The following is a 15,122-nucleotide window of genomic DNA, read 5'->3' on the forward strand; positions in this document are numbered from 1 at the left end:
AATGACAGGTTTCATACTAAGTGCGTGATGTGTCTTATGTAAGCCTCACAACCCCGGCTGGAGCGCAATGGCACTATCTTGGCTCACTGCAACTCCACCTCCCGCGTTCAATTGATTCTCCTCCCTCAGCCTTCTGAATAGCTGGGACTAGAGGCACGCACCACTGTGCCCGGATAATTGTTTTCAGTAGAGATGGGGTTTCACCATGTTGGCCAGGCTGGTCTCCAACTCTTGACCTCAGGTGATCCGCCTGCCTCGGCCTCAGAGTGCTGGGATTAGACACATGAGCCACTGCGCCCAGCCTGAGACAAGCTTTTCTACTTCCATTTTACAGAAAAGCAAATTGCAGTTCAGAGAGTGTTGCCAATATCACTTAGTAATTGGTCAAATTGGGATTTGAACTCAGCTCCTCCTGCATCAAAAGCCCATGTGCTTAGCCTCAGGCCTCTGAGAAGACCAAGTATACCCAGCTCTCTCTAAAAACTAAACCAAACAGTGTCTCACCTTAGCCTGAGTTGTGATGTTGAGTCTACACTTTCTAAAGCATTTAAGTACCAATGAAAACAGAAAACAAGTTTTTACCAGTGCAAAGCTCTAATTGCATGGATGTTCCCATCTAGTTCATCAAGGCTGAATGTTTGATTTAAAGACATGAGACCATAGATGTTTTCCTCCAACTTCTACCCCTCAAAGAAGTGTGGGCCATTTACAAGTACTGCAAACAATTACTGCTAGCAACTGCTTTGCATTTGTCTCTAAGATATCCTGTTGTTTGAACATGCCATTTTTTTTTCAAATACATAGTAAAGCATGGGCGTCATTTTGTATTATATTTTATTATATTCTATTGTGAAATGTGTTTAAAATTCTGCCTATCATGAATATGCTTCTGAAACTGAAATAAAAAGAGTTTGTTCTTCAGGATCAAAGCAGCACAGTTGCTTCCAGTTTAATTTGGGGAGGGAAATAGACATTTATTCTAATGAGTCTGAGAACAGTGCCTCTTGGTCTTGCAGTTGTAACCCTCCTGCAGTTCCTTATCTTGGGATGTACTTGACAGACCTGGCATTTATTGAAGAAGGAACACCAAACTTTACTGAGGAAGGCCTTGTCAATTTCTCCAAAATGAGAATGGTAAGTATAATTTCATAATTAGCCTGTTTCAATGGCTTTAGAGGTTTATAGAGAAAAAGCTAAGTAAAAAAAGTCAATGTCTGCTTTTTCTCCCCTTTCTTTTCTTTCTTTCTTTTCTTTCTTTCTTTCTTTTTTTTTTTTTTTTGAAAAAGAGTCTCGCTCTGTCACCCAGGCTGGAGTGCAGTGGTGCAATCTCAGCCCACTGCAACCTCTACCTCATGGGTTCAAGAGACTCTCCTGCCTCAGCCTCCTGAGTAGCTGGGATTACAGGTACATGCCACTATGTTCAGCTAATTTTTATATCTTTAGTAGAAAGGGGCTTTCACCATGTTGGCCAGGCTGTTCTCGAACTCCTGACCTCAAGTGATTTGCCCACCTTGGCCTCCCAGAGTGCTGGGATGACAGGCCTGGCCCAATGTCTGCTTTTTAATCTCGAGGTGGAAGAGGTGATGGATACTGCTAATACCCAATATGGGCTGATTGAGGAGATTTTTGGTCATGAAATCCTTGCTTAAACCAATGTCTAGAAGGGTTTTTCCAATGTTATCTTCTAGAATTTTTATGGTTTCAGATCTTAGGTTTAAGTCCTTAATCCATCTTGAGTTGATTTTTGGATAAGATGAGAGATTCTTTTACTCTCCTACATGTGGCTAGCCCATTGTCCCAGCACCATTGGCTGAAAAGGGTACTTTCCTCACTTTATGCTTTTGTCTGCTTTGTTGAAGATCAGTTGGCTGTAAGTGTTTGGGTTTATTTCTGTGTTCTATATTCTGTTCCATTGGTCCGTGTGCCTATTTTTGTACCAGTACCTTGCTGTTTTGGTGACAGTGGCCTTACAGTATAGTTTGGAATCAGGTAATGTGAGGCCTCCAGATTTGTTCTTTTTGCTTAGTCTTGTTTTGGCCATGTGGGCTCTTTTTTGGCTCCATATGAATTTTAGAATTGTTTTTTCTAATTCTGTGAAGAACGATGGTGGTATTTTGATGGGGATTCTATCAAATTTGTAGATTGCTTTTGGCAATATGGCCATTTTCACAATATTGATTCTACCCATCCATGAGCATGGGATGTGTTTCCATTTGTTTGTGTTGTCTATGATTTCTTTCAGCTGTGTTTTGTAACTTGCCTTGTAGAGTTCTTTCGACTCCTTGGTTAGGTATATTCCTAAGTATTGATTGAGGAGATTTTTGGCAGAGCCATTTCAGCATCCCCAAGGGGATGGGGAATCCAAGAATGACTCCCTAAGACTGGCCACCAGTGATAGACACTTGCTGAAGGCTTCTTGATGGACAGCCAGGTTCTTTTTTTTTTTTTTTTTTTTTTGAGACACAGTTCTGTCACCGAGGCTGGAGTGCAGTGGCCAGTGGCATAATCTTGGCTCACTGCAACCTCCACCTCCCGGGTTCAAGTGATTCTCATGCCTCAGCCTCCTGAGTAGCTGGGATTACAGGCGCATGACACCACACTTGGCTAATTTTTGTATTAATAGTAGAGACAGGGTTTCACCGTGTTAGGGCCAGGCTGGTCTCGAACTCCTGATTCACCCGCTTCAGCCTCCCAAAGTGCTGGGTTTACAGGTGTGAGCCACACCGCACCCAGTCTGGACAGCCAGATTCTGAGCACTAAGCTAGAAGCAAGGAATGATAGCACCCAGAGCTTGCCTCTTCCAAACCTGAGGCCACATAGTGCCAGCTGTTCCCCGATTTTGAATTCAGTATCTTTTTGCTTTTGGCATTTCAGGTGCCTCCTTGAGAGGCAAGAAAGCACCAAGCATAGGGAATGGTCAGGCAGGCTCCACCTACCTCACTGGAGGAAGGGACTGACCCCTCTGGGAAGAGGCCTCAGAAGAATGTGCTGCAATACAGGAAATACCATTCTTTGCTTGTGTTTTTGTCATTTTGTTTTGTTTTCTTCTCTGTTAGATATCACACATCATCAGAGAAATACGCCAGTTCCAGCAGACTTCCTACAGAATAGATCATCAACCAAAGGTAATATTATGTGGCTGTGAAGGAATTAATAAAGAAAAAAAAGGGGAAATTAGGGAATTAGAAAGCAACAGTAAACAGTGATTCAAAATACCAAAAGCTAGCTCATGGAAAAGACCAGTAAAATAGAAAATTTTTGGCAAGTCTGATTAAAAATAAATTTAAAAAAAAAAAAAAAGAACATCAGTTCATCATCAAGTTCTATTGATTTTACATCCTGTATTTCTTGTGTCTTCACTGCCACCACCCTTGGTTCAAGCTGCCAATATCTGTTGCCTGGTCTACTTGCATTCACTCTAGAATGCAAAATTCATTCTACGAATTACAGCTAGGTAGAGCTCTGTGAAATGCAAAGTGGATTATTTTCTCCCTCACATAAAACATTTTCTTGGCTTCCCATTTTGCTTAGGATAAAAAAAAAAAAAGAATCTTTGACATGACCATGAAGTCTCGTATTATATGGCCCCTACTTGTTTCTTAAGATTCAGTTCACATCATACACCCCCTTACCGTCTCCATCCCAGTCACAAATGGTCTTTTACCCCCATTTTTAAATAGACTTTTCTGTTTTAGGATAGTCTAATTCATAGAAAATTCACAGAAAAATTGAGAAGGTAGTGTGTAAAATTCCCATATACCTCACCGCCAATGTCCCTATTATTATCTTACATTAGTAGGATGTGTTTGTTAGACTTAATGAGCCAATAGTGATACTTTTTTTTTTTTTTTAGACAGAATCTCGCTCTGTCGCTAGGCTGGAGTGCAGTGGCGCGATCTCGGCTCACTGCAACCTCCAATCCCCAGGTTCAAGCGATTCTCCTGCCTTACCCTCCCAAGTTGCTGGGGCTACAGGCATGTGCCACCACGCCCAGCTAATTTTTTGTATTTTTAGTGGAGATGAGGTTTCACCATGTTGGCCAGGATGGTCTCAATCTCTTGACCTTGTGATCCACCTGCCTCAGCCTCCCAAAGTGCTGGGATTACAGGTGTGAGCCACAGTGCCCAGCCTGATACCTTATTATTAACTGAAGACCATAGTTTATTCAGATTTCCTTATTTTTAACCTAATATCCTCTTTCTGCTCCAGGATCCCATCCAGGACACCACGTGTCATTTAATTGTCAAGGTTCTTAAGGCTCCCCTTGGTTGTGGTTGTTTCTTAGACTTTCCTTATTTTGCGTGGCCTTGACTGTCTGGAGGAATAGGGGTCAGGTATTTTGCAGAATGGCCTGCAGTTGAAATGTGTCGGATGTTTACTCATGGTTAGACTGGGGTTTTTGGGTTATTGGAAGGAAGACCACAGAGGTGAAGTGCCATTTTCATCACATCATATCAGGGGTTATATTATCAACATAATTTATGACTGTTGATGTTAGCTTGGATCGCCTGGCTAAGGTAATGTTTGCTGGGTGTCTCCACTGTAAAGTTACTCTTTTTCCTTCCTTCCCATCCTGTATTCTTGGGAAGGAAGTCACTATGTACAGCCCACACCTAAGGAGTGGAGAATTATGCCTGCCTCTCCTTAAGAGTGAAATATCTACATAAATTCCTTGGGATTCTTCTGCTCAAGAGATTTGTTTCTTCTCCATTTATTAATTTATTCGATCTTTTATTTGTATCCATATGGACTAATGGATTTGATACTTAGGGTTGTCATCCACTAGTATTTTACTCTATTGCTGAAATTGTTCCAGGCTTGGCCATTGGGTGCTCTTTCAGTTGACTTCTTTGTCATACCCCGATCCATGTGGGGTTTTCTCTTTTTCTTTTTTAAGGACTTTCCTACTTTCTGATAATATAAGATGCTCCAGGCCAGGCATGGTGGCTCACACCTATAATCCTAGCACTTGGGGAAGCCAAGGCAAGAGGATGGCTTGAGCCCAGGAGTTTGAGCCCAGCCTGGGCAATAGTGAGACCTTGTCTCTACAAAAAAATTAAAAATTAACCAAGTGTGGCTGGGTGCGGTGGCTCACGCCTGTAATCCCAACATTTTGGAAGGCCAAAGCAGGTGGATTACCTGAGGTCAGGAGTTCAAGACCAGCTTGGCCAACATAGTGAAACCCCATCTCTACTAAAACTACAAAAATTAGCCAGGCACGGTCGCGGGCATCTGTAATCCCAGCTATTCGGGAGGCTGAGGCAGGAAAATCGCTTGAAACCGGGAGGCAAATGTTGCAGTGAGCTGAGATTGCACCACAGCACTCCAGCCTGTGCACTCCGGCCAGGGCAACAGAGCAACACCCTGACTCTGGGGCGGGTGGGGGGGAAGATGCTCTAGACTCATCTTTATATATATATAAATTTTTAAAGATGGGGTTTCACCATGTTGGTCAGGCTGGTCTTGAACTCCTGACCTCAGGTGATCCGCCCGCCTTGGCCTCCAAAGTACTTGGATTACAGGCGTGAGCCACCACGCCCGGCCATCTGTTATATTTTCCTCCATTCCTAGAATCAGATATTTCTGCCAAAAGCTCTAGTTCCTTTTTTTTTTGGAGAATGGTTTCAGCAACCAAGATATAGGCTCTAGGTATGCTTGTGTTTTAGAGGTGTCATTTCTTTTAGGCCTCCTCAGCTGACAGAGCACAGGAATCCATGTGTGTATACCAACCTATATATATATATATATGTATATGTGTGTGTGTATAACCTATATATATGTGTGTGTATATATATAAACATATATAATATATATATACATGTATATAGGTTTACCTATATACATGTATATATACACATATATACATGGTTATATATATATACATGTATATAGGTTTACCTATATACATGTATATATACACATATATGCATACACACACATATTTATAAATGTCTTTATGTAACTATCAATACTTGTATTAATCTAAACATACTGATGCCCCCAACTCTATTCTGTTACCTCGTGAATCATACCAGCCCTCTCCCCACATCTGCTTATCTGTAAATTCCCACTCCAACAGTGAGAGACACACTTTCTCTAATAGCCCCTAGGTTTTGCCCTATTTCTGTTTGCCTTTACCTATGTTCTTCCTTCTGTCTGGAGGGCCATTTCTTCCTCACTGCATAGTTTACTTGTACACAGCTTAAGTATCACTTTCTCAGAAAGACTTCCCGAGCTTTCCCAAACCCTGCTCCACTCTTTCAAGGTTGTATTGCACCATGTCCCCCTCCTTTCTAGCACTTACTGCTTGAGTCACCATTTAACATTTATTTGTGTGATTATGTACACATGCATGATATCCATTAGGGTCAGAGCCAGACTTACTGTTTATTATCATAGCCCCAGCATCTTGCCCAGTGCCTGGACTATAGCAGATAATAAATGTTTCTTGAATTAGTTAATACAAGTCAGGAAAAAGACAAGGTTGTGACCATCACTGCTACTATTCAGTTTCGAGCAGAAAAAAATTCACCTTGGCAATGAAGCAAAAAAAGAAGCAAAGAGCATAAAAATTGGAAAAGTAAAGATTAAATACTATAATTCGCAGATTATTTCATCTAGAAAATCCAAGAGAAATTCAAGAGGAAATCCAGGAGAAAAACTGATAAGTTATTAAGGGAGTATAACAACTTGACATACAAAACCCAACAATTTTCAATACATTGGCAGTAACCAATTCAAATACAATATAAATAATCTCAATCAAAATAGCAACAAAATCTGTAATGCCTAGGATTAAGTGGAACAGGAAATATGTGAGACTTTTATGTACTGAAGTACATAAGGAGAGAGTTGTATCATATTCATGGATCAAAACACTTGCTATTGTAAAGATGTCCATTGAACTCAAATTAATGTATAAATTCATTGAAATCCTGGTCAAAATCCCAACAGGGTTTTCATGGAACTTGACAGATTTATCCTGCAACTCTTATGGAAGCATAGATAGGCAAAAAAACAGAAAAGAACTGTTTGGTAAATAAGAATAGTAAAGGAGAGTGTTCCCTACCAGCTATGGCCACATTCTAAAGTGAGAGTAAATAAGGCAGGACCCTCCTTGCACAGCAGTGCAGATCCAGTGAGGCAGAAGAAAGGCCATGTGTGTGTTTCATCTACATGAAAATCTAATATGAGATAAAGAAGACACTTAAAGAAAGTGCCAGAAAGAAACTGACTGTTCAATAAATAGAACAGGAATTTTGGCTCTCCCGTCTTACTGTTCACAAAAATAAATTCCAGATGAGTTCATTACCTAAGTTTAAAAATAAATATTTATATTATTTGAATAAAATAAAGGATAAAATATTCATGACTTTGGATTTGAAAGACCTTCTTGAGTACAGAATGCAAAAGCGTAAGAACCAAGCTTGGTAAAGTTAATGAAAATTAAGGACTTCTATATGACAGAGGACAATTATTTTAAAAGTCGAAATATAAGCAGTAGACAAGGAGACAACATTTGCAACATATAAAACAAAGAAACAGAATAAAAGTATTTCTATAATCTGTAAGAAAAGCATAAACAATTCCATTGGTAAATCTGTGAATGGTTAAGTCATAGAAGAAACAAAATGGCCAATACATATTTTTTACGTGCTCAACTTCACTAGTAAAAAGAGAAAATGCAAATTACAGTGGGACAGCATTTTCACTTATCGGATTGACAAAAACTTAAGAGATTGATAATATCAAACATTGCTTAGGATATGGGAAAACAGATACTGTCATGTACTGTAGGTTCGGAAGCTTTGCAGGTCATTTTCCGTCATTTAAAATTAAAAATTGTTATATTGAATTACTGGAACTCTTACCATTGTTGGTGAGAATAAAATAGAACAACCATTTTACAAAACTGTGCCATTTGGAAGTTTCTTAAAATGTTAAATGAGCATCTGTCTTAGGACCTAGCAATTTCTCTCTTAAGTATTTATCCAAAGGGAAAATGAAAGCATGCTCATTAAAAACCATGTATAAAATGTTCATAACATTTCTAAATAATAGCCCCTATCTGGGAAGAGCTCAAGTGTCCATCAGCAGATGAATGGATAAACAAATTATGGTATATCTCTGCAATGGAATACTACTCAGCCATGAGAAGAGAGCAAACTACTGGTATAGGCCACAGCAAGGCTGAATCTCAAAGCACTGTGCTGAGTGAAAGAAGCCGCACACGAAGAAGTACACACTATATGATTCCATTGATAGGAGGTTCCAAAGTAGACAGAACTAATATGTGGTGACAGAAACCAAGGCAGTGCTTGACTCTGGGAGCAGACTGACTGGGTAGGTGCATGAGGGAACTTTTGGGGATGCTGAAATTGTTCTTTATCATGAAATGTATGTAAGTTACATGGTGTATACATTTGTCAAAACTGATCAAAGTATACATTTCACTTTAGTGTGTTATATTTGAATAAAACTAAAGAAATATTTTCGTGGAAATGCCCCATGCCCCAACATTTTCATTTCTCCTGTCAATTCCTTTCCTTTCACTTCTGGTGTCTACCCTAGCAGAGTATTTGCAAATGCACACCAGGAAGCATGCTAACAAGGAATTCACTGAAACTTTGTGTAACAGTGAAGTATTGACAGCAACTCAACATCCATCAATATGAGATTATTAAATAGGCTCCAATATATTGCACTATTAATACTGTATAGCAGCTAGAGCTCTATGTACGGTCGTAGGGAGCCCTCTCTGACCTATCATTAGGAGATGAAAGCAGAATAAAATATACAGCATGATGCCAATTTTAGAGGGAAAAATTGTTTCTTTAAGTACATGTCATGTCTATAAAGACATAGAGAAACAACTGGGAGAATGAAACCGGCTGGTAACAGTAGCTCTTCTTGAGGGAGTTACCTGGGATTGAGGGTGAGAGAGGACTAGAGGTATTTGATTGCTTTTTTTTTTTTTTACAGTGAAAACATATTTATGATTTTTTGATCAAACAAGATTTTTAGGTGTTTAAGAGAAAATGTTGAATTCTGTTAGATTCCATTCAGAAAATGTACCCACTAGTGTTCTAAAAGAGGTAAAAGCTGGGACTTCCCCTTTTTTTCAGGTTACACAGTACTTGCTTGACAAAGACCTTATCATAGATGAAGATACGCTATATGAGCTGTCACTAAAAATTGAACCTCGACTCCCTGCTTGAAGATCTGGCCTTGCCCCTGAGTCCACGGGATTTTCATGGAAAGCAGGACAGACAGAATTGTGTATGCCATGCCTCACACGGTACAGCACGAAGCCAGTCTCCTTTCTCCACCAAAGAAGATGGAATCAGACTGGAATTCTGTCTCCATTCAGAGAGAAACCCAGCTGTTTGGGTCCAAGACAGAGGCTTCAGACTTGGGTGGGAAGGTGAAAGATGGCTATACAGAAAGCTGATGGCACGTTTTACGTAAGGGAATGTCAGATGGGAGACGCTAGTTGCCATTTTAACAAAGCAGGTAAATCGGTAGATTTTAAACTCTGTCCGTGTTCTGTTAGAACTCAGGGACAAGGATCCATGAAAAGGACCTGTGATGTTTCTCTGGCGCTTTACTGGCTTGGACACACCTACCAATCTTCTGGGATTTGACTGGTCCCATTACATTTCCTTTTGGTATAAGCTTCACAGAAAAGCTGACACTTCCTCTGCAGAGAGGCACCAACACATAAGCAATTTCAGTCTACAGCATGTGCATGGTTTTCAGTGCATTATAAATATTTATATGTGAGGAATGGTACCTTCTGAAACTGCCTTTCCAGCCTTTAGGCAACGGGATAGGAAAGAGGATGAAAGACAAACGGACGTGTATGTAACATTTCCTTAAGTAAATGCAGTAGACTGTGCCCCAGAGGATTCCAGACAGTGGCTGGCTGAGGTGGGTGGGGAGCTTTTCCTTGAGACTGTTGGTCGTAAGAAGCCAACCCCCTTGGAGAGGCACTGCAGTTGGCAAAAACATACACACCCGTCTCACCAGCAAAACTGTGGAACAGGCAGAAGGCCACCAAGTGCTGTGGGCAATCATGGGTTTCAATGCTGAGTGAAAATCTATACCTAAAAATCATCTCTGCGCCTTGCTTTGCTTGTTTTCATTCTCCGTTCTTAGTATCTATTCTCATTTATGCAGACCTTTTTTAGGCTTACTATGAACATTGGCTGTATTTTTTTTAAAACAGTTTGTGAAATTTTCCTTTCAAAACCCACACTTCCATATGCTGCTGGTAGATATCTTTCTTTAAAAAATGATGTTGAGTATATCTCTGAGTGATAATATCGTAAGTGCATGGGAAATGGGCCCAACCACCGAACAGCTCTTATATTACAAAACCAAATGCGGGGGTTAGTCCTGCTACCTGAGGCTGGGAAATTGACCTTACTTTTCCCAAGATTGTCAGTTGTTGAAGAAATAGGGCTATCTCATTGTTTACCTCCCTCTTCTCTTCTCAGGGAGACTGCTGCTTTAAAAGAAGGAAGAGAAAAAATATAGTTCTATTTCCCTGAACCTATTGCACCTGACATTTTCTCTTAGAAGCATGAAACTTATTGATGCTGACAATGAAAAATCGATCTGTCTGGCTGTTTTCCCTCTTTCCTTGCACTTTAATTATGTTGCTAGAGCTAACAGCTGACTAATAAATTCCACCTGCTGGCTCCTAAGACCCAGTGGAAGAGCTAGCATGGGTAATATACCATAGAGGTAGAGAATGTACATTTTCTGCATGGTAAGCGCCATCTCTGTACATAACTATATAGTAAAATGTCAACTAAGTAAAAGAAAATATTTATAATATTTGAAGACCATTCCAAAAATATTTTTAATAGTTCATATTAGCCAACAGTGTAGCACTCAACCCAAGGAGGGTTCCTTACGGATGCTTTCTTTTTCTTTTTTCTTTTTTTAAAGTTGCTTGTTTGTTCTCTTTAGTTTCAAATAAGAGGTTGATGCATCTTGATGCATGATGAGAAGCATGGGCTGTTTGGATCCTAACAACGCATAACTTGTGATTTATTTCTCAGTGCTCAGAAACTGAGGGTTTGACATAATATGTATCAGTTGCACCAAACACCTCAAGGTCTTGCAGAAGAAAAGTAAAGGTTAGCTTTCTTGGCTCAAATGCGAAGTCCTGAAAGGTGAACTAAAACCAGGAAAAGTCTGTGAGAAGACCACACACATATTAGTTTCAGGCCAAACAACACGTGGAAAGGACGATGCGTTCTACTCTGCCTTGGAGTTGCCAGAGTCCTTCAGAGGGAAAGGGATGGTTCTACGTATGCTTTCCCTGGAAGTTTGGACTCATTTCTTTGACCCAAATGTTCCAGAGACACCGCAGCCATTCTTATTAAAGAAAAATAAGATAGGAGTTTCCAAATTCTCCTTCCCTTTGGGACCACAGCTTTTCTTCAACTAGTGACAAAGCTTTTGCACCTATTTCCTGCAGGATGTTGGAACTGTGTCGCGGTGGTCAGGGCACTGTCCATTGCTATGCTGCCTTTTAGGGAGTTTTTGTTTCTTTGAAAAACAGGGTCTCACTATGTTGCTCGGGCTGGCCTCGAACTCCTGGACTCAAGCAATCTTCCTGCCTCAGCCTCTCAAGTAGCTGGGACTGCAGGGGCACGCCACTCGCCAGCCCTTCACATTTTTGTTTGAGAATTACACCACTTCCTGGAGTCTGCAGCCTTCCTGGAGCTGCAAGAGAGCAAGAGAGCTCGTTCCACCTCTGAGGGGGTGCCTTTTGATGACCTGCACTGTTCTTGGGCCAGCTGGGATAGGAATGCACATTTAAAATACCTTCAATTTGGTCAAATTAAAAATCCCCAAGAGCAATTTGCAGTGTTTTTTTCTGATCGTTAAAGTAGCCATCCTCTTCTGCCTACACACAAAGCATGCGTTCCCAGCTGCGTCTGCCTCTATTCCATTATGGAGACCCATTTGTAAGAGGAGATGGGAGGTCAGCCTCTAACGGCCAAGTAGCGAACATATATACTGTAAAATTAACCTAGAAAATCCGGAGTAGAATCCAATTTCATGCTTTCGAATGAATGCCCACATTTTGTACTGTCAACGGAATTATCTTGGGGCTTTTAGGGGATGCCTTTGGTTATTAACTAAGACATCTAGTTTTGCTACAGGGACAAATCTCTTATCTAATCTAATACATTATTTGACAGATTCAGGCTTAAAGTGAAACGTTGTCACTTTTCCTTAGCGTTTTTCTGAAGGAATTTAAAAAGGGAATTTTAAACGGCCGTTGCAAAGTCCCATTACTGTTTGTTAAATTTCAGTACGTCTTAAAGTACTACTTATAAACAAATGAAACTCAGAGAAACTGAATAACCTCGAAGAGAAAAATCCATTATGGTCCCACGTGGAGTGAATAATGATGGATCAGCACCCTTTCTCTCATATTATTGTATCAGACGAGACCATGGCCCAGCAGCAATTAGGCAGCTTTTAAATTCTTAACTAAAGAGAATAATGCAATACAGGGATTATTCCCAATAAAATTAATTTTTATTTAAAAGCAAGACATTTTACTTAGCCTTTTTTTGCAAAGTTTGATATTATCCCCTTAAAAAAAAGTTTCTCTTCACTTTAAAGTATAAAGGTTTTAAAAACTCCAACTGCAAAATGTATTATTTTTACTACTATTGAAATGGCATAAAAGAACATACTATTTATGGCTGAAGGACATAGCCAGGCTAATGTCCACAGTCAGAGGGAATCAATGAATAAAAGTCATTTTCATTTCAGTAAGAAATCAGATTGTGAGTTTAAATAGTGACTCAATTATAGACACCACTATGTAATTCCTGGGAAGAAGACTTGAGTCAATGAAATCTTATCAGTGTGTCATTTCTCAGCGGCCAGTGGTGACTTAAAATTAAGACGAGGCAGAACCAAAATGGGAAACAGTCATTTTGTTGTAGGTATAAACACATGAACGATTGAGAAAACTATTCATCTCAGCTGCCATGCAGCATGACACTAACATTAGAACTGATTGTACTTCGTCTGCTCTGCTCAAGGAAAATAATAGTTCTATTATACTTAATGATGTTGTTTTTTACACAGCTCATTTCGTTTTTCACTAGAAAGCCAGTTATGAAAGAGAGCTGGCCTAGGCATCCCAGCCCAGAGTCCTATGCCCAGTCTCCCTCTGGAAAACCTTAGGCTGGTGTTTACACATCTCTGAGCCTCAGTTTCCTCATCTGCAAAATGGTGTGAATGAATAGTAATCCCTGTGCTGCTTACCTCACGGGGCTATTGTGAGGACCAAATGGATTAGACTGTAAACTGTAAAGTTCTGTTCACATGTGAGGTAACCTGATTACTATCCTCAGCTCTCTTTTGTAGAGGATTTCAATGTATTTCTTCATCATTTGGGTGTGTGTGCCATGGATGAATATGTGTATTAGTTTGAGAAGCATATCATTCGTGTCCAGTTACTTTACAGATTTGCGGTCCTTTGGGATTGGACAGAGGGGTTTGTGCTGTGGCCTAACACTTGCCAGGGGAGGTGTAGGTTATGCCTATATGCAAATTAAACTTCACCTTTCTTGAATATTCAGAAATCTCATTGGTTTCTTCATTTAACTCTCCCCCCTCCCCATTTTCTACATTGTCTTTGTCAACTTAAAACCATGAAATATATACATTTTGAAAAAATAGAACTTTATTTCTTATATAAGGGTTACAGTCCGCAGGCTGGAGCCTCTGGCCAAAGCCAAAAGCAAGCACTTTAGAGACAAAAGGGAGAGGCTGAGATTTATGCCCAACGAGATGGGCCGTACATATACATTAGGTAGATTATAGGATAATCTTATGAATATTTATGAGAGGTCCTAATGCATGCATAGTCAGTAATCATATATGTTACATACAACCCATGTTCATTTTGGGATGGAGACTTAACATTAAAATGTAGTAAAATTGGGCTGTATATGTCAAAAGATGAAACACGGGACACAAAGACGTTTAGTGTGCAATCTGTAAACCAGCCAGAACCGGCTGTGCTCCGTGGTCAGTTATGAGGATGGAGTGCTTTGTGAGGCTGATCACTTGTCATGGGGAAACTGCGTTGAGGAAAGGGGGGGTTGTCACAACATCAGGTTGTCTGTTGAAGTTGAGGAAGAAATCCTCCAGACATAGTTTTTCAGCAACTGGTTTTCGTTTAATTGTAGGAAAGAAAGTCTTGAGGCAGTTATCAGGCGGGGGAACACTGGGTGTGGCTGACCTCTTCCCTTACCAGAGCTGTAGAATCTGGTTTTTAATGTTTTGTGGGGTCTCTTTTACCATAATGAATCTGTTTTGTTTTGCTTAGGGGGCTTATTTTTATTTTGCATCTTCTTCATAGCAGTGAGCTCCTTGAAATATTTTATTTCTAAATATTACTTCTAAAGTTAGGGAGAAAACCAGTTTAGAAGAGGCCCTAAAATATCAAAGAATTTGGGGAAAGCTCTGAAATGATACAAAGGATCAGCTAATCACACTTTCTTTCCAGTGCTTAGATTCTTCCTGTGACATCCTCAGCCCATAGTTGATTACCTCCAGGCACAGAGAACTCACTACTACCCGGAACAGCTCAGTCCATCACACAGCAGCTCAATGCTCCTGAATGGGCTGTGGAGATGAGAGAAGCTGCTGGGGTGAGTCCTGGCCCAACAGTCACTAGGTGCCACCCAGGAGGGGCTTCTGAAATAAGACTCCTGTCTACCCCTAAAATCACTGCATTAGCATATAGATTACTATATATTAAAATTCTTTGAACTTTTACCAGGTTGTGCTAACATTTAGAGTTGATGGAATTAAGTTACACTTGCTGGACACAAGAATAGACTAAGGAAAGGCGTAAAGGGGTTCCTCCTGCCCAATTCTGAAATGAGCAATCCAGACTGGTGGGACCCAGGTTCCTTTCATCCTATTACTTGCTCATCCCACAAGGCATTGTCCTTGCCTATGAGGTCAAATCTGGGGCCTGTTCTAGCCACACTCCTGCTGGACTCAGGAACAGAAAAGAGTTAAGTCCAGGACATTTTCCTTTAAAGCAAATGATATGGCAATCATACACT

General features: G+C 40.3%; 1 protein-coding gene across 2 annotated transcripts in view; it reads left to right on the forward strand.

Moving 5' to 3' along the window:
- RASGRF2 (Ras protein specific guanine nucleotide releasing factor 2) overlaps positions 1-13,625 on the forward strand; it is a 269,826-nt gene extending 256,201 nt beyond the window's left edge. For both annotated transcript variants that reach the window (XM_012477557.3, XM_064376089.1), the window contains 3 exons: positions 1,017-1,134; positions 3,057-3,125; positions 9,126-13,625. In XM_012477557.3, the coding sequence (XP_012332980.1) occupies positions 1,017-1,134; positions 3,057-3,125; positions 9,126-9,218 (280 nt within the window). In that variant the 3' untranslated portion in view covers positions 9,219-13,625. The remainder of the gene's footprint in view (positions 1-1,016; positions 1,135-3,056; positions 3,126-9,125) is intronic.
- The last annotated feature ends 1,497 nt before the right edge of the window (positions 13,626-15,122 follow it).

Source organism: Aotus nancymaae, unplaced genomic scaffold (assembly GCF_030222135.1).
Source record: "Aotus nancymaae isolate 86718 unplaced genomic scaffold, 86718_ANA_hifiasm-v0.15.2.pri h1tg000014l, whole genome shotgun sequence".
NCBI classification, from domain to species: Eukaryota; Metazoa; Chordata; class Mammalia; order Primates; family Aotidae; genus Aotus; species Aotus nancymaae.